The 18,985-nt window shown below is 41.8% G+C and overlaps 1 protein-coding gene across 1 annotated transcript in view; it reads right to left on the bottom strand.

The window, feature by feature from the left end:
* bmp1a (bone morphogenetic protein 1a) overlaps nucleotides 1-18,985 on the bottom strand; it is a 32,168-nt gene that overhangs the window by 8,347 nt on the left and 4,836 nt on the right. The window contains exons 2-13 of the mRNA XM_067606827.1: nucleotides 15,284-15,397; nucleotides 12,153-12,278; nucleotides 11,456-11,573; nucleotides 9,831-10,009; nucleotides 9,306-9,411; nucleotides 4,317-4,441; nucleotides 2,553-2,668; nucleotides 2,277-2,379; nucleotides 1,725-1,841; nucleotides 1,174-1,319; nucleotides 870-1,065; nucleotides 491-616 (exon numbers count right to left, since the gene is read on the bottom strand). Coding sequence (XP_067462928.1) covers nucleotides 491-616; nucleotides 870-1,065; nucleotides 1,174-1,319; nucleotides 1,725-1,841; nucleotides 2,277-2,379; nucleotides 2,553-2,668; nucleotides 4,317-4,441; nucleotides 9,306-9,411; nucleotides 9,831-10,009; nucleotides 11,456-11,573; nucleotides 12,153-12,278; nucleotides 15,284-15,397 — 1,572 coding nt within the window. The remainder of the gene's footprint in view (nucleotides 1-490; nucleotides 617-869; nucleotides 1,066-1,173; nucleotides 1,320-1,724; nucleotides 1,842-2,276; nucleotides 2,380-2,552; nucleotides 2,669-4,316; nucleotides 4,442-9,305; nucleotides 9,412-9,830; nucleotides 10,010-11,455; nucleotides 11,574-12,152; nucleotides 12,279-15,283; nucleotides 15,398-18,985) is intronic.

Below are 18,985 nucleotides of genomic sequence, written 5' to 3'. Positions count from 1 at the left end.
GATGCTATGTTGATACACAAATTGTAAAGATATTAAACATAGACATTAGAGAAATGTTGGAATGAGTAAAAGTCACATTTTTTAGCTATTTTTACATGCAATATATATTATATATATTATATATATTTTACTTTGACACTGCAATCGTGTTGCATAAAAATCTGCAGCACACAGTGTATAGTGGTACATATGGCAAACTGTAGTGACAGCTGTTGTCCTCTAGAGGCGGACAGTGGTTAAATGATCATATTGTACAACTTGTATATTAGTCGTTAAGTCTTAAACAACAACATATAATTTGAGATAAAAAATAATACTTGCATTGTTGTGACTCAAAGCTTTAAAAGATAGTTCCCAGGCACTGTTGGCATCTTCTCTGGACTTTTTGGAATGACTATACTTATTGTATTTGGGTGGCTAACTGTTTAAAATGCTTTAGCATTTAAATTACACGGTGAGCAGGGCTGGTGACTTTTCTCCCTGTACTTACCCTCACAGCTGCGCTTGTCAGCAGCCAGCTCATAGCCTGGGTCACAGGCACACTTGTAACTGCCTAGTGTGTTGACACAGCGTTGCTCACAGCGACCATTGTCAGGCTTGGAGCACTCATCCATCTCTGAAAACACAAAGATATGTTAGGACCCTTTTAGCTGGCCCCCTGGTTCCATGGCTTACAAGAGAAACCCTCCAAAACAACAGCAGAGCCGGGCAAAGAGGGTCGCATAGAACCCAATGGTGTATGTGGAATAAAAAAATATCTTATAAAAAACTTATACTTTGAATGATAATGACAGAATGACTGCTGGAACACGTCAGGTATACAGATGTTGACATTCTCTTCAGAGAGTTCACAGCCCTTAAACTCTGACCTTTGAAGAAGTTGGCAGCAAAGCCGGCCTTGTTGACAGAGCCATCTGAAACAAATTTCATCCACAGCTGGTTAGAGCTGGTTTTGATGTCATCCGGCTTGTCATAGCCACAGAAGCGGCCCAGTAGAGGGCTGCTCTCAGAGTTCCCATCACGAACCTCCAGGTAGTCGTAAGCACAACTGTCATGTCTCTCAATCTGAGGAAGGGTAGAGGGTCTGAGGTTAGTGTTGGACATTTGAGACATCTCTAAATTAGTCATTAAATGCCCTCAAAGAGAGTTTGGGGGAAAGCACTGGTGTCTTACCTCAAAGGACTGGAAGGTAAGACCTACGTGGTAGCCCTGAGCTACAGAAATCTTCCACACACACACTTTGTTGGGCCTGTAGTCATCAGGGTAGTTGGGGGACTGGATCTGGCCATTGTCCTTCTTTACCTCTCCACCACAGATGGCTGCATGTGACAGGAAAAACAATAAAAACAACCCTGAAGCTCCCTCGATAGTAATACTGTATCATCAGCACATGCCCCAGAAGAAAAAAAAACAACATCGTGTGCTCACTGTTCTGGTTTACGCAATGTGGATTAGTCCAAATGCCTCCATCACCAGCTTCCACACACACAAACACACATCATTCGTTTGCGCAGTCTGGAAACAATGGAGCTGAATCTGATGGCCGGCCAAAATCTGATTAATGCAGCGTAAAGTGCCTGACACATCAGCAATCGGGGAGCCAGAAACTGTGGATATTACTGCAGTTTCTAGGCACATTGTTGGATGTGTGACTGGCCATGCGTTCAGTCAGCTGAGCAGCATGCTGGAATGGGGTGCAATGAGGTTGGGGAATGAGTGCTTACCCTCATAAACGGCTGAGAAACCTTTTCCCACCCAGTTACTGCTGCTGCGGAACTCAATCCACAGCCGGCTGTCAGTGGAGATGATTGGTTCAGGCAGTTTATCGCCACAGAAACGACCTGGGTCACAGGTGAAAACACACACACACACACACATAAACCAAGATTTGATTATCACAACATCTGCAATAGCTCTGCAGGTCCGCTGCATAGCTCTTTTCTCCATAGAGGCTCCTTAAGTACATACACTGTGAGAGGAAACGAGGGGCAATATTCAAAAACCTGAACAAAAACAGACAAGACATGAACTTACGATTAGCATTTTATATAAGCGTTTAAATGTTTGGAAAATCATAAAAGTTCCCTAAGGGTATGATTAGAGGAGGAGTAATAGAAGTGACATTTTGGACCTTTTTTGCGAACCACAACTGAGAAAGTCTGTTTCTGTGAATACTATGTTTTATGGTTTGGAAAAAAATCTGTTAGCCGTGTTAGCTGTCAGCTAAGAAATCAAAGGAAAAAGCTTAATGTACAGAAATCTTCAGCAAAACTAACCTTTGAGAGGCGCCTTCCTCCAATATCCATCTCTGATCTCTACATGGTCATACCAACACAAGTGGCTCCTGTACAGATCCATTGAGGTGAAGTTCAGAATGATCTTAAAAACAAAGAGCATGATTATTGACACTGAACAGAACAAAGGTTACACACTGCTACCGCTCAGATAAATAAGAAGTAACAAAAACACCACAGCTGTATCAGTATAAACGGACTGCAGTGCTTGTTCTAAGGCATATCAAAGCTGATCTGGCTTCTTCCGTATGCTCATACCTTTTCCCCTGGCGTGACTGATATTCTCCAGATGCAGTGCATGTAGGCTGAGTATCCATTGGGGAAGCCAGGAGAGGAGAAGTTCCCGCTGCTGTCCTGCAGACTGTCCCCACATCCTGTCCACAAAAACAAACACACACAGAACTACACGTAAGGGTCTGAGCCGTGAGCATGAGGCACTGCCAATTGGACCCTGCCTGAAAACAAAGCTATACAGACAAACAGCTCCGAAGTATATTCTCTGAAACCCTGTTGTAGAAACAGATGTTTGATGCTGGAATTATTACACTGAATATAAAGTAAAGGGTAGCTCTTTTATTTTCAAAGGCACATCTGCTGATAATATTCACTCACGACCCTGCGCCTCACCTCTCTCCTCCCCCACCTACTCCAGATGATGATCACACAAAGGAATAGAGATTGTGAGACACTTTCTCTGAGCGTCCTCTGAAAATAAACCTGGCCCTCTATAAATAACCCAGCTCTCTGGAGGATGTAATGCATTATGTACGTGTTGCCAGTGAAAAACCAGCCTTTAGCTTGACTGGCAAAACTAAGTGTGCAAGTGCGCAAAGACTTATTCCAAACACAATATAGCCTCATGGAGCAACTGAGGGAGGTTCATGCCAAGTGGGGGAAAGATGTGTTTAATTAAGGCAGAGTGGAAATGATATACAGTAGATTTGTATCTTGGGTTGTCCATCATGAGAGCTCTGTTTGTATTCATTATTACCTCTGTGTTATCTTTACCTTGGGTTGCATTTAGTAAGAGTAAGAAAACACCTCCATGACTGTTTACGTTCACTGCTTCCCACAAGTATTGTGCGTAAGCAATAAAACAAGGAGCCCTGAGCTACGAGTTGTGTGTAATAATGCTTGGCAGAGGTCTGCCAATACTAAACCGTTAACAAACACTCGGGCACACACGGGGGATGACAAACGCTCCCAGGAATGCTACATGAATGGGAGATCCGTGGCTCTTTAAGGTTTTTTTTTTTTTTTTTTTTTTTTCCAGGAACACGTGGAGAGAATCACTACCTCATCCCCCACACTGTGCGCCACATCATCCAGTCTGTTTCTTCCTCACGAGAGAGAAAGCTTGCACAGACACATATAGATTTACGGTTAAAACTTCCAGCTCTACACTAAAACCACACCGGCTGGTTCAGCTCTGGTGACCATCACTATGTTTATTCAATGAGCTTTGATTTGAGGCCGACAGCTCAACTATCCTGGCCTGACCTACAATTAACTGTCTGACATCAAATCCATTAGGCAGAAGGCTGTTCTCAATGTACATCTGTTAATGCTATAAATTCTGTTTACTTCAACAGCATTAAATCCTCTCTGTCCTCTCTGGAAGCACAAACAGTGTGCTTTGGAAAGTACCAGGCTTACGTAACTCTCCTTAGTGTATAGCGGCGCAGTTTATAAAGTGCTGTGATGTGCGTTGATTCCCAAAAATCATTTTAGTCATTGTCTTCAAGAACAGCTGTTCTTTTGCGTCTATCTCAGAAAGAGTGATGACAAACTTCCTGTCCCTGAGCAGTGTTTACACTCCTCCCAGCTTGGGAGTCTCGGACGCTGTAGCCAAGGAGCCACACCACATCAATAGTAGCTGCTTGGCTATTTCCACACAGTGTAAGCTGCATCTAGGGAAGGCAGGAGGAGCTACAGACCTCTCTCTCAGGGCTGTGTAGTGCACACATGCAAAAATAGACAGGAAAAACCCATAGCAGACAGGATTTGTCGTTTTGGTCTTACTCGAGCACTTGTAGAGTTTGCGTGCCTGTGCGATATCCCCTTTGCTCAGTCTGGTTCTCTGGCCAATGGGTGGTCGCACTCCATTCACATCGTAGCGTGGCAGGATAGTGTCCAGGAAGATGCCTCTGTAATTCAGAAACAGAGACCGATGTTAATGTTGCATGAAACCCAGACGGCATGCATACAAACCTGCTAAATATTCCAACATGCAGGCACGCTACCAAAACATGTTTGCTCAAGGATTAAATGATTTACTGTCGATCAGTGCAACTCAATCACTGTAAACATTGTTTTGAACAGTTTTTAGAGGATTTAGACTTTTAAATACCGTGATGAAATTGAGTACTGACCAAGCCAAACAAAATTTGGTTGTCTTGTAGAAACCTAACAGTCCGACAAGAAGTGCACAGAGATCTTATTCTTTTTAAGGAGAAATGCAAACCCGGCAATTCAGAACACTAATATGCATTTGTTGCTATAAGATATCCTAATACATGTGAGATTTATGGCGGAAAGTCAATATTTCTTCCAATTAAAAAATATAATGGTAATAGATAACTTGTAATGATCTAGCATCAGTTAAAATGGACAGCAAGCATCCTTATGCCTACTGCTGACTTTGGCATGAGCATGCACGACCACACCCATGTGAAAACAAGAATATTATCATTAATGTTCCAACCCAACTATTTGTACAGTAACCAACATTAGACCACTTATTTCTGAATAACCGTAACCACTCAGGATATGATAGACACACTTTTCCACTAATGTTATTAAAAAAGATAAAATAGATGTTTCAAACTCTTGATTACATGTTTTCTTAACTTCATTACCACAAGCTCCTCCATCTGCACCCAGCATATTTGAATGTTAAAGTGTGTGTGTGTAGGCTGAAGATCTTAAGTCATTCATTTTAATCTTTTATTTTGGAAAATCGGATTTACTCCACCCTGGCTAAAATGCAACAGATGGACAGTTGCAGTCACTTATCACAGTCTTCCTTTGAGGTCAGGGTCACACAGTCTGTTTCTGAGGTTAACACTGACATCATTCTTCACACACATGTCTGCCCCACAGATGGACCTCAAATAAGAGCCGAGGCTGTGAAGGTAGGCACGTGAACAACAGCCACATATTTGTTAGATCTGCAAAATGACAACTGTCACTACCAAAAGGTCAAGTAAAACATATATGTTGCTTTAAATATGGCAGGACGGAACAGTTGGTCCAGAAAGACTCTTTTCACACTGATGCCTCACTTGACACTTTGCTAGTTTATCATCTCTATTTTTCTCTAAGTATTGGCGAGCAACGGCATAGATCTCTGGCCGTTACCATGGTGACATGCCTATCAACGCCAGGCATGTGCAAACAGTGCAGCCTGAGCTAACAGTTTAGACTCTGCCTTGCCTGTCTGTGGGCTTCCAGGAGCCCGTATGCTGGCTGTCGGTGAAAAACGCCACTCCAGCCGGTGTCAGAGCAGACAATGGGCACACTGGCAGGTCTCTATTTGAGTTGGCACTGCTCCATGCACTAGTCCTGAAAAATATCTCTGGAGCAATGGAGGGGGCAGGCAGAGTTGTGGGTCGGGTTACACACCCTAGACAAAAAGCACGGGGATCAGTCCTGCTTGTCCCCAAGAGATAGCAAAACATCAAGACAAGCCATGAAATCTTTCGAACAACACCCGCAGCAAAAGCCCTGGCTTCCCACGGTGATTTACTGTAAAACACCGAGCAAACACGCAGGCTAATAATGGAGTGACAAAGAAAGACACTGGCACAGGTAAATCAGCCAATCAGCGCTCTAGAAAAAGTGCTTGGAATGACTTGTGAAAAGCTAACAGGAGCCCCTTGTCTGCTAATACAGCTCTGTGAAACATTCCCGAGCAGTGGTAGCCATTCCTCTCTCATTTCCAAACAGTCTTATTGATCAACACAGTTTCACGAATTGAGACAGCAACAGAGTTGGAGTGGAAACAGGACTGGGGGGATTACCTAACATAAACATACTTTAGGACTGGGCTGCTTCATTGTGCAGCAGGCTGTAGAGCATACCACAAATTTACAAGATCATGGGGTTAAGTCCAAGCCTTGACCTGGAGTGACAGCTAGAGTGCTGAGCTGACTGAAATTCAATACGAGATAAAACCATCCTCTCCACCTTTGAAAAAAAACAAACAATTTATCAGCTGCAGTGGACTTCATTCAGGTCACCAATAGATCCTGTGGACCTAAACGTCCACTAGAGAGAAGTTTTGGAGTATGTTTCACATTTTATATGTTTGTTCTCATAAAAGACGTCTCTGCTTCTCTGTTTTTTCACTTTCCTGTCTTCCTGTACAATAATAAACAGAAAAAGCAAAGGGAATGAAATTGTGCAAAGTACGCACTCAGTATTTCCCCTCCATTCCGCGTGAAGTGCATTCTCGGCCTAAAGTTTGGACACACAGGGCCAGACAGGCATTTCTGTACATTGGCCTACACCCAGCCACAGCCTCCGTTTAGACAAAGATTCCCTCTCTGCTTCCCAGAATCTGTTTGCCACAAGAGCATGGCAGTTGATTTGCGGAGAGGCCCATACACTGAGAGAGTAACACGGGGCATGGGAGGGCGTTGTGAGTTGGATTTAGAGGAAAAAGTAGAAAAATATATATACAGCTGACAGTAAGAACAAAAGGACAGCCAACAGCTGGTTCTCATATCAGACTGAGGTAGTAATGATCATAGTCTGGGCTCACTCGCGTTTTGCTTTGACTTAAGTGTGCCCAGAGATCACATTACACCCATTCTGGCTTACTGAGGGCTGTCAAAACTATTCCTGCTATAGGTAGCACATTGCATGGTTGGAGTGGCTGTTCCTGCAGCTGTCTGAAAGGTTCCCCCATTTTACAGGCAAGGTCAAAATGCAGTTTTCATACGCAAAACTGAAGTCATATCCTGTACACCGCATCAGGATGTAACCGTAATATTTATACGCCTTTGGGTGTCAAAGCTAACAAAATATTTAAGCCACTTTGCAGTGAGTGTAATGATGCCTTTGCAATTTCAATGATGACTCAGAAGCTGAATCTGACTCAACATCTCCCAAGAGGTCTATTTTGGCTTTGCAGTCACCCAGCTGGTAAATAACACTTCAAATTATCCACCGCCTGAGATGACTAGAGTAAGAGCCCAGACTGACCAGTGTTTGCCATGGGACATTTTCTAGTAAGATCTTTCCTGTGGTGCTGCAACACCCTTGTGAAGTACTGTGACAGCACAACATCTGGACGGGCTTCCTGTAACATCCGACAGTAAGTTAAGAACGAGGTTAGCAGGTCATTAAGTATGACACATTCACAGTTCTGCTTTTCCAAATACGAGTTTTTCTTCAAAACATGGTTCCAGTATCCAACAAATTCAATACCAAATTTGGTTTCAGCTAGTCCTCCACAGTTTATACATTTATGTTGATTCATCAGTTATTTACCCACTGTCCAAAGTCTGAGGCACAACTGAACAGTCATGTGGATCTATTTACTGAGACTGGGCAGCATTAGAAGTTTGGCAGAACTTTTTGGTCATATGTGAGGGAAACATTCATTGAAACAATAAAATTTCCACTTCCCCATTCCTAACCATATGTAGGTGATTATTAGGGATTGACCTACATTGTGCTTGGAGTGCAGAAGACATTTAGTAGCAAGGCATCTATTACAACACCTGAGTGCTATGAAGGAGGTAAAAAGCTTTGCAGCAAACAAATGAACAATGAACCCCTGTATTAGCCTGCGGTGACCATCATGCTACTACTCAATAAAGCCTCTTCAAAGAGCCTTTAGGAGCATAATGAGGTGGTTGATGGTATGAAAGCACAACTTTTACAAGAAGTTTCACATAGCCCTGAAAGTGGTGTGCAGAAATTTATGTTGTGATGAAGCAGGGCTACTGGACGGATGCTGCGTTATTGGGGTTGCTGTTGCTGCTGCTAAAGCAGCAGGTGCCGAAGAGAGGAGCCTAAAGACCGGGCTTAATTTGAACAGGCCGTGGGAAGAAACTGGCACATCCGAGACACTTTCACTCTGGCTACAAAGACTTGGCTTTCACTTTAAGAAAAAAATATTAGATGAATCAATTTAACCTTTTCAGAGATTGAGGATTTCAATCATTTTAATTCTGTTCCTATTGCAAATAATGTAAAGGAGTCCAAATAATGTGAAAGATATTGGTTTGGATGCCAGAAAAGGCAAAAAACTATGGAGCAAGAACTCAGCTAGATATGAAATTGACAAAACTTACTCTGATCTCGTCTGGGCCCTAAAGGAAGATGCTAAATGGAACCAGACACATCAGATTTCTTGTTACAACTTACCTCAGGCATCAAGTGTATTATTTTTTGACTGTCCCAATATACCAATAAGCAATTTAATCCTGTCCAAATATTACATAAATCACATTAGTGTGCCTGCAGTGTCCCTAAAGCCCCATGCAATGTGAGAATTGATTGTTAAAAAAAAAGGTCCAGCCAAAGGAAACAGACAAGATGAAGCGAGTCCTGATTTCCAAGGAGAAGCGTTTGCAGCAGCTACTTTGTAAAATCCACCTTCTCCCAAGAAACAAGCTTCTATCCCTTTGCATCTGAACTCAAACAGTGAAAAGACAATCTAGACTCAAGACAGACATTCAAACAACAGTGAGGCTTTTCAAAACTCGATGTCCTCAGGCTACATGTTAGTTTTCTAGTGATTTATTAGTAGGGGAGAAATAAGCGTTTCTTTCTTCTTCCCATGCTTTGGGAATCAAGCCACATCACTCAGTAAGCATCCTATACACACAGATGTGGTGCATAACAGATGTATATAGTCATACAACACAATGAGCAGCAATGGAAAACATGAAGATGGGTTAAAAGGTTGCAGTAGAGTGGGAAAAAGCTCAGCCTGACTTGATCTAAGACTAATTTTATGTCTGGGGTGAGTGGAGTGGAACTTGGCTTAGCTCCTACCTGGAGAATGTATTCCTGGCATAGTGCATGATACTGTCAAAGTCATAGACTTCTCCCAAAGAGTCCACCTCCCCTGGCTCCATCTTCAAAAAATTATACTCTTGTCCTGTGAAAGGAAAAAGGGAAAAGCACAGCTGAAATATGAAGCTGAGTCATACTGTGCACTCTTATGTGTGTATGTCAAAGGTGAACAGAGTTTTACTCTGGCTACAGATGCAAATGAGCCACCTGGATAAGTTAACCAGCTAATGTGTTTTTAAAAATAATGGACTGTCAAAATTAACTAAAATATTTAACATTTCTATGTGGTTCAACAGACCTAAAAACACTTGGTTTAATAGAAATCTGACTGAGGATGAGTGTATACCCCACAGTTGTTTAATTTTTCTTCCCACAGTTGTTTAATCTTTCCTGCTTTTTCCAGCTCAGCCCAGACTCTTTGTGTGTCACTTTTATTATTTCATCTCATACCGTGTCTCTCCAAAAATAATTGCTGAGGGATTGCTATGAGACCCGTGCTCCTACCTGGTTGAATGTTGTCCCTGATAATGCTGACGTGGTCATCTCGATCAGGTCTCGTGTGTTCGTGCCAGAAGCCAATCACATGACCCAACTCGTGTACAACAATGCCAAACTTGTCACAGTTTTTCCCAATGGATATGGCCTGGGGGCCCCCTCCACGACGACCCACATAGGAGCAGCACCTGTGAATCAGCAGCCAGACAAACACATACAAACAGAGAGGCAGTGTTAACAAAGCCAAAATATAGTGACTAGACTTAATGTTTTACTAAAGTTAAAAAAAAACAAGGTCACTAACACGCGAGTGGAAAGTACAGAGGGAGGCCAAAAAACTTGATGTTGCCCAAGGGAAAAAAATAAGGAATGCGTCTCTGGCTCTATAATCTTTCTATATTTCACATGACCTGTGCGTGTATATAACGCAGCTTGTAACGAGGACATTATCTAAACAACCTCTGGTCTGTTTTTTAGGGGAGTCATACCAGGGACCCGTCATCCACACATACAGCAGTGACATTCATTCATCCGTCTGCCAATGCAAATGCTGCGAGTGACGGTGGAAGCTGGCTGGCTGCAGCACTCTATCTCAGCGTGACATGAAAGGTTCAGTGTGGGAGTGTGCAGGACGGGCACACATCATGGCCCTGTGGGCCAGACAGCCGCTCTCTAATTACTGCGAGCTCGGCCAGGCTCTCCTGAGACACGCCTTGAACTTTGCACAGGACAGATGGGGGCCTGCTGAATATGCAGTAGAGTCAAGCGTTCCCATTGCTAACCGCTGCCGCCTGCGTGGATAATGTCATCCCTGTTGCTCCAGAGGCCAGTTACCAAGCTAAAAATGGCTATCAACAGTTGGCTGGAAAAAGTTCAGTTTCATGAGCTGCATCCGCTTTCTGTTAAACTATTTGTAATGAATGATACATATCAGTGGGAGAGCTACATTGTGGGTAATGACATAATGGATCCAACTTGTGCTCTAAATTTGTGTGAGGTTAAAACATGGGAATGGAGAACATTTAGGTTTGTGTGTCCCTTGGGAAACTCTCCAATACTTCTCTAACAGCTTTGACCTCTTTTTCTTAATATCTTAAATTAATAGGTTGCGCTGGTTTGCATTCCCGACAGCAATTGTTGTACTTAAAAAACATTTCATCATTAAATAAAAGAGCAAGTCCAAACAGGTTGCGAATAGTCGCTTAGCAACAACAAGAACCACAACCAGCACTTCTGCTGAGTATCTGTTTAGGGAGAAATGCTGAGTGGACACTGAGCCTAACTTTAGTGGAGTGGGGTGAACACGGTTATAGAGAAGCTGAGGAAGTCTCTCCTTTGGCTGCAATTCTGTACACCATGTATAACACAAGTGCTGAGTGACTGCTGCAGTGTGATGATGAGGCACAGGAAACATTCCTGGCCATTGAATGGCTGTCTCTCTCAGGACTGGTAGGGGTCTGAAATAACAACTCACACAGAGACTGCGAGGATGAACAATGGTGAAAGGCTGCTGAGCAGGAGGCAGAGGGAAAGTACTTGAGCGCTAAATAATTAGCTGTAGATAAAGAAGACTCAACATAGGCTGACCATTGTTCTGTTCCTTCATGTGGGAGCTAAAAACCCCACTGACTCACCCACATGGTCGGTAGGTGAAGACAATATAGCTCTCCTCCTGCGTCCTCTCAATAAAGGTCACACAGGTGTGCTTCTCCCAGTGCCGCATGGCTTGGCGGAATATAGCCCGCTGGCTGCCTGAATAGGATGACAGAGAGGGTGAGATCAGTGGAGCTGACAGACACACCAACACACACACACACATACTGTGACAGCTGGCAACCGCTTTCAAATTTTGGAGTTGTATAGAGAGTCACATAGAAATGAAAAATTACTTTTTCACCTTATACACTATATAAACTAACCAATTGAATAATAAATGCAAAAGGTTTTTTATCTTATATGTTTCTGAGCAATCCCCATCACTCCCATCATTATAAAACCTTTTATGGTGACATGACTAGATGACATCTTACAGCAGTGTATTTCTGTCTGGAATTTATTCATTTCGATAAATTAGGAATTAGTGTCAGTTAAATATGATGCATCAACACATTATTTCCTGCCGTTACATCCCCTCTTAACTGGAAATGTGTTAAATTTTAGAAGCAAACACCATCAACATGTTGTTTTCTTGGAATTTACAGGACTAATTTGTGTTTTTGAGAATTAGTGACTAAATTATATCATGTACATGAATATATTTAGAAAAGTCAGAAAAAAAGCAGAAATGATTCTTTTCCTAATAAGGACGATTAGTAAGTTGATGTTACTTACCACTAAAATTACCACTGATGACATATGGAATAACGCCTTCAGGCCAAACACGCTCGGGTCTGGAGGTGGCAGCCCTTTTCCTGCGGCGTGAACCTTGCCTATTGTGACCTCTCTGATTGGTTGATCCTGAAAATGTCAAATCAAGACAACAACAAAAATAAAACAATAGAAATCATTAAACACATGTCTGGGTCTGACTGAGCAAGTATTTCTCTAAAACAGTTATAATGCTGTACCCTCGGATAGTTGCTAGGATGACCAATGAGGCATTTTATCCTCTCCTCAACACTTTCAACCATTCAGAAACTATAATTATTATTTCTCATTTAGAAAATTACATTTACATCCTCAAAGAGGCATTTGTTCCAATAACAGTTCTTCTCTGTTTGCACTGAATGGATTTTATTGAAGCTGAATTCTGTCTTCTCTCAAATTAATTTCACTGTTTTAATGTCACTCAGACACACATAAATGCAGAGTAACCATGGAGACTAAGCTACCACCTAAACCTGGTGATTATAATAAGAAACATCAATAAGTGAACCACATATACGTCTATACTGTATTTCATTATTCTACAGAGCAAGGGAAACATTTTTCACAGGAGAAAGTTTTTAAAATATTTCTACATGAAACCACAGTTTTTTTTATTGGTTTTCAATTGATTTACTGAACGATGCAGCTTTGTTGAATATGAATGGAAGCATTTTATCTAGTGGAAGAATTATAGTTTTAAAGGATTCTTCTGCATTAAATTATCATGAAATTAACTGATGAAAACAAAAGTGTCTCCATTTCAATCAGGAACAGAAAACCTTAGCAGTCTGATGACCAAGAACCTGAAAAAGGCCATCATTCCAAGGAATTTAACTAACACTTGTATGAAAAGTATCTTTGTATTGGTCCTGTTACACTCCTCTTTTTTTAAAAAAAATTTGACTAAAATGTTTAGCATAGGGATGAGCAACCATAAGTAGTCAGTGCAGGTTTTTCCTTCCAGACGACTCCTAACAGCTGATTTCACTCACTTTCTAGGTAAAGGTGAACTTCTCAATAGCTTCCTTTTATTGTGGTGTTACTGTTATACAACCTACAGATTCTCAACAATACATTGATGGCCACAGATGAAAAATGCATTAAAACAATTATTTAACATGTTAGTCTCAATATATAGTTTTATGAGATTGCCGTAGAAGAAGTAACAAGTACATCTGGTATCAGTACATCCTGCACAAAGATTCGTTAACGATACAGAAACCCTATGATTGTGTGCCTTCGTATTTTCAAACTAAATTTGATTAACATGCAAGCCACAGTTTTTTATAATTTGCTGGAACAATGTGTTCTGTTGAATTTCAGTCTACAGCACTAAAATCTTAGCAGCCCGGCAAGATCAATTAGCACGTACACTTGTGCATGTGTTGAGGAAAAGTCTGATAACAGCCTGTGTGGTTCACTGATAAGAAAGAGCGGGGAGACAAAACTTGTGGAAGATGTGTTAATTACAATAATGTGATTAAATCTACCGCTTTCATTCATGGTTAGACAGGGAGGGTTTTTAAGTCAAAGGTTTTATTATTTGTTATTCTGGACATTTATTCAGCCTCACGTCTCTGTTCTTTGATTTATGTAGGACAGACATCAAGGGCAGAAAAATGAGGATTAGAGTGCAAATCAGATGAGGAGATAAGACCACACCTGTAGCAAAGAAGCTCACCACACAGCTGATTTGTTCATGTTTATGATAACAGAGCAAGATCGTAGTCCAGTGAGAGGAGGTGACAGACTGAAGTGTGCTGAGAAATTTCTTAGATGTTGGACTTCCTGGTGGCCTAATAGTTAAAGCGCATACCACATAACCGCAACATCCACTGTTTGACTCCTGGACCTGTGTTTCATGTCATACCCCACTCTCAATATTTCCTGTCTTAATAATGTCAAATAAAAGCAAAGCTTGAAAAAATAAACTTAAAAGAAAAGAAAAGAAATGTCTTGGATCCACGAAATTCTGTGAGATTTTTGCATTATGGATTTTGCATTGTAGATCTACTGGGAGCTAGTTGTGAACTGGGTGACAATACAATCATCAATTTTTTCGACTCCATGAATTACAGTTTTTTGTTTGGTTTGTTATTAAGACTTCACTGTTCTATAAACTATTTCAAACATTTTGTCTGTTTATATCCATGTTGACTGAATTTTACTACCGTCTGAGCTTTAATTGATTTGTTTTTCAATTCAAGACGTCATAATGAAGAAACAATAACGTGTTGTACAGCATGAAAAAAGTCTGAGAGCAAAACGTTACACTAAATAAACCTCACAGGCGTGCTTGATGTGTTTTCAAAGAACAGTCTATATAGTTTTGTCATTTTGAAAACTAGCGTAGCCTTTTCACTGTGCAGCATTTAGATGTGACTAACTGGCTCAAGTGGATAAATGGATACTCAGAGAGTGTGCACAGTCTAGTTTGTCTCTGTTGCAGTCTTGATTCATAATCTGTCTTCTCTTAACCTTAACTTAATTCTTCAGAGGTGACTGTGTCATCTAAATTCTGCTTCACCTGTTGGGGTAAAAGAGTTCAGATGTATTCCTAATACTGCAAAATGTTTCTTTTCCTCAACAGGCAAATTACGTCCAGTGAAAAAAAACAAAGTCTCGTCATCCGAGCGCAGACTGCAACATGCACACACTTGTTGGTTCATGCTCGCCTATAGTTTTTTAGGACTGTGGAGCATATGAATCCCTGCTTACTCACAGCTGTTGCCTAAATACTGCTTTTCATTTTAAGACTGACATTTAACCTGACAAAGCCCAGCAATTACTGTCATAAATGGTTACACAGGTGTACAAATATGTAGCAATAGCATGATAGTTGTAGGCATAAACATGTAAAGAGAGCTCAAGAAAAACACAAAGCTGGCATCCAACAGGTGCTGCTGTAGACTGAGAGGAGAGTGATAAGACAGTTGTTATGTTAGAGTATAATAACATGAGAAAAAATGCGGGAAGCATATTAATTTCAGGCGTTACAATTGCAATTTAATCTAGTGTGTCAATGAAAAGCGATTTAATGAAAACCTTTCAGTTCAAGATGCAATCTTTGAAGCTGCGCTTTCCATTGATGTTACCTGTATCCGTGTGATTAACCATCTGGACGGTTCTCTGAGCCAAATCTATTATTCTGTCCACTTTAAACAACCGCAGGTCCTCCTCATCCAGAGCAATGTCTCCCAGAAAGGCAGCTGAAATAGACAAAACAGAGGCGGCACATGTCAGACGATTGTAAGGCATCTTCACAATATGGAGCATCAGTTTGCACCGCCCAGTAGCCTCAAGCTTTTCCTGCTGCTCAGACTGAATAGGCTGCATGAAGGCCTAGTCAAAGCACTTGTGGACAGCCTAAAGCGTGTAACACACACACATGTAAAAATATAAACTTCATACCTTTCTTGACTCTGTTCTGTTTACCCTTTCCTTGCAGTGAAATAGAAATAGAGTTGCGAAACAGCAGTGTGACTGTTTGGGTAACAGGAAAGCTGCCTTGTCTCGACTCCAAATTATAGGATAGAAATGTAAGCAACATATTGCAGCTCCATGACATGAAAAGAGAGCATGAACTCAGAAACCTTAGCGTCCACATGATTAATTGAGCCAAGCTCAGTCCAGCTGTTACCAAACAACAAAACTCACACTGTGTGCTTTGGCGTCTTTGATAGTTAATGAGAGCCATCAGACATGATACAGTGAGACACTGACACTGCCTCGATGGAGTAATATGGGGCACCTTGAACAAGTAATAGCTCTTTAATGAGGCCAAGGAGAGGGGAAAAAAAACCAAACAGTCCCACTTTATGAGGAATGTGCTTTATGGGATTCCTTACTAAATGCCCCATTTCTGTGCAGGATAAGCTAGGAGTCCTCTCCACTGAGACGGGCGCTCCGTTTAACAAGCTTTTAACACCAGCACGTTTCCAGAATTTATGGCCCGGCTTGTATGCAGGAGTTGGGGGTAGCGGGGGGCGGTTGAAGGTGATGGGGGTTTAGAGTTGAAGCGAGGGGGGGGGGTGGGACTGTAATCCATGCCTGAACCGGAGATGACAATGAGAGAGGAAGGGAAGGGAAGAGAGGAAAAAGGCATATCCCCTCTGCCCACACCGCAGCTCTGAATAGGGGTGGCAGATGTGGGACAGAAAGAAAATGACAGCCTTCTGGATGTGTGTTTGGAGGTTAGTGTGGTGGAGGGGAGACCAACCCTAAGGGCGAAGAAGCCGGGAGGACCGCTACACTGTAGAGTTAATAGAAGTGATTTACAGCAGCTGTGTTTGTCAGAAATTTGAATCTGTACCTCTTCAATGTGTCACCACTGATACAAGCTATGCTTACAGTGAAAGTTAGGAGAAAATTCACCCTGTGTAAATAAACTGAGTTTTATTTTAGTTTTGAGGCAGCTCAGCCTTTTTTTCTTTTTGCACACACTAAAAACGGAAAGGTCTTTTTATCTCCTGCACTCGCATAAAAGTTTGACAGAGGTCTGAGACAAGAGAGAAAAGGGATGAAGTGCACAATAGAAACAAAAGACAAAAAAACACTTGGCTCGCGTCCCTTTTCACCAGGGGAGTATTATTGAAACAATCTGGAGCTGGCTTTGGTAGATGCAGGCCAGTCTTCCACCCTGCAGGTCGCAGAGGATGCACAGCAGAATGACAGTGTTTGGGATTAGAGGCTAATGACAGCAATAAGAAAAGGTGTAGATCACTGTCAGCAAGATAGGACACGCACAGAGGACAGGTTTAAATTCCAGAGGTCAGAGAGATCCTCTAATTTGTGCTCGCAAAAAAAAAAAAAACACTAATTCACTCCCACCAAATCCCTGAGACACAAAACAGAGTACTAACAATCAGCACTCATTGCCAAAAACACCACTGATAAGGCGAGCTACCAGATGTCTCACAGTATAGAATGGATAGACTGACTACAAAAGGACATTTTTCTCTTTTATCGCCACATTTTTTATTGGATTCCCAGAACCGGCAGAGCACTGAAAAGAACAGACAGTACTTAATTCCAAGTCGCTGTCATATAAGCGCAGACAGAAAAGTATTCAAAGCAAATCTATGAAACTTCTTTTCACGCTATATTGACTGAGGAAAATTAAACAGCAACTGGAGGACATTTCTTATCGCATGAAGTGTCAATTTGCACCATATTAGCAGTGTGTGCAAGCCGTGACCAAATAACAAGGTACGGGCTGGCTCCCACCCCCATGAGGTTCACCGAGGGCTGCGCTCTCTGCCCATGGCTGAGTCCCAATCATCCACCACTGTGCTGGAGACAGGCCGCTTAATCCGCAGTGTCATTGTTCCCAGACAACAGTGCAGATTGAAGTGAGCAAATGCACGGCCAGGCGGCATTAGGACTCATTTCCCCCGGGCACAGCAGTCGTCCTGGAGACGCTGTTGCAGGTTTATGGAAAGACTCGCAGGGATTGTGAATTAATCCCCTTGTCTCCTGGCTTTAATTATCCACAGACACACGGTTTAAGGAATCTTTTGTACACAACTCTGGACCAGGATTGAGGACAAGCTATGGAGAAAGGTGATAAACTAATCTAGATACAGAGCTCTGTAATGATATGAGGTACAAACACAGAAGGACTCGTGTGTTATACTGTAGATTAAAGCCCAGTGAATGTGGCAGATGGCAAGTGATCACCATAGAGTACAGTGCTGCATCTCTTTCCAAACATTATTCATTACCTAAATGACAACAGCTGCAGTTGTAATATTAATATTTACCCAGAGTTAGGTAATATATTTGAGGGTATTTTGCTTCTGCTCTCGTTCACATGTCCCTTTCTAGTTAGCGAAAACAACAAAAAGAAGTAGGCATTCAAGTTTAAATGTTAATCTATGTGTGTATTTTACGTGAAATAATGTCACCAAACTGAGTATATTGATGAGATGTTGGATTGAACGAATCTGATAAAGTCCCACCTCCCCCTGTCATTGAATTTTTTTAGTTAATCTAAACCATCATAATCCTTCTCATCTCAGACTGCCCCCATCAATCAGCGTATCCAGTCAGATTACACATGAGCATGAGATCTCGATCAAATTAATCCCATTGATTCGTGTAATGCCCTAGCCTCGACCTCTGCGGTGTCATACTGCAGGACTATTCCCATAAATCTCCTTCCGTGAATACCAGACCACGACATCTGCCACTGAAACCTGCACAAACATCAATACGAAGCCTATACAGACACTAACACCAGGCCTATATTTAGAAGACCAGCCCCACTCTGATGTTTAAACTCCTTGCTGTGCTTATAGAGACATTTTCCCCATACAAGACCCCAGTGATGAAGGATGAGAAAGCCCAGCCAATATGTAAGCCTGGAATGCATCACAATACCCTGGCACCGCCTTTCACAGCCTGTGTTTGGTAACAAACACCGCATTTGAATTCCAATAGAAGCTGATAGTGTATTGCGTTAAGGTGATTACCATCTGATGACAGTGTTAGTATCACTTTTTAGGTTTCATTCTGTACCAGCCCTCTCTGACAAATGCTGGCCAGCGTAGCCATTGTCCCCTTCACACACGTTACGTTTAAAACTGCAAAGAAAAAAAGTAGTCAAGCAACATGAATATTGAAACAAACTATTTCTAAGAAAGAAAAAAAATATACTCTTAATTATACAATGAAGAATGATGAATTATGCAGGCCGGTTGGCGTGTAAACATGGTACCTCTCTCCTTTGTAAAAACAACAACCATTATTTCTTCAGCAAATGCTTACCTTGACATTTCCTAACACTGCAATTTGAG

Source organism: Thunnus thynnus, chromosome 2 (genome assembly GCF_963924715.1).
Source record: "Thunnus thynnus chromosome 2, fThuThy2.1, whole genome shotgun sequence".
NCBI classification, from domain to species: Eukaryota; Metazoa; Chordata; class Actinopteri; order Scombriformes; family Scombridae; genus Thunnus; species Thunnus thynnus.
This window is presented reverse-complemented; position numbering and strand designations above follow the sequence as displayed.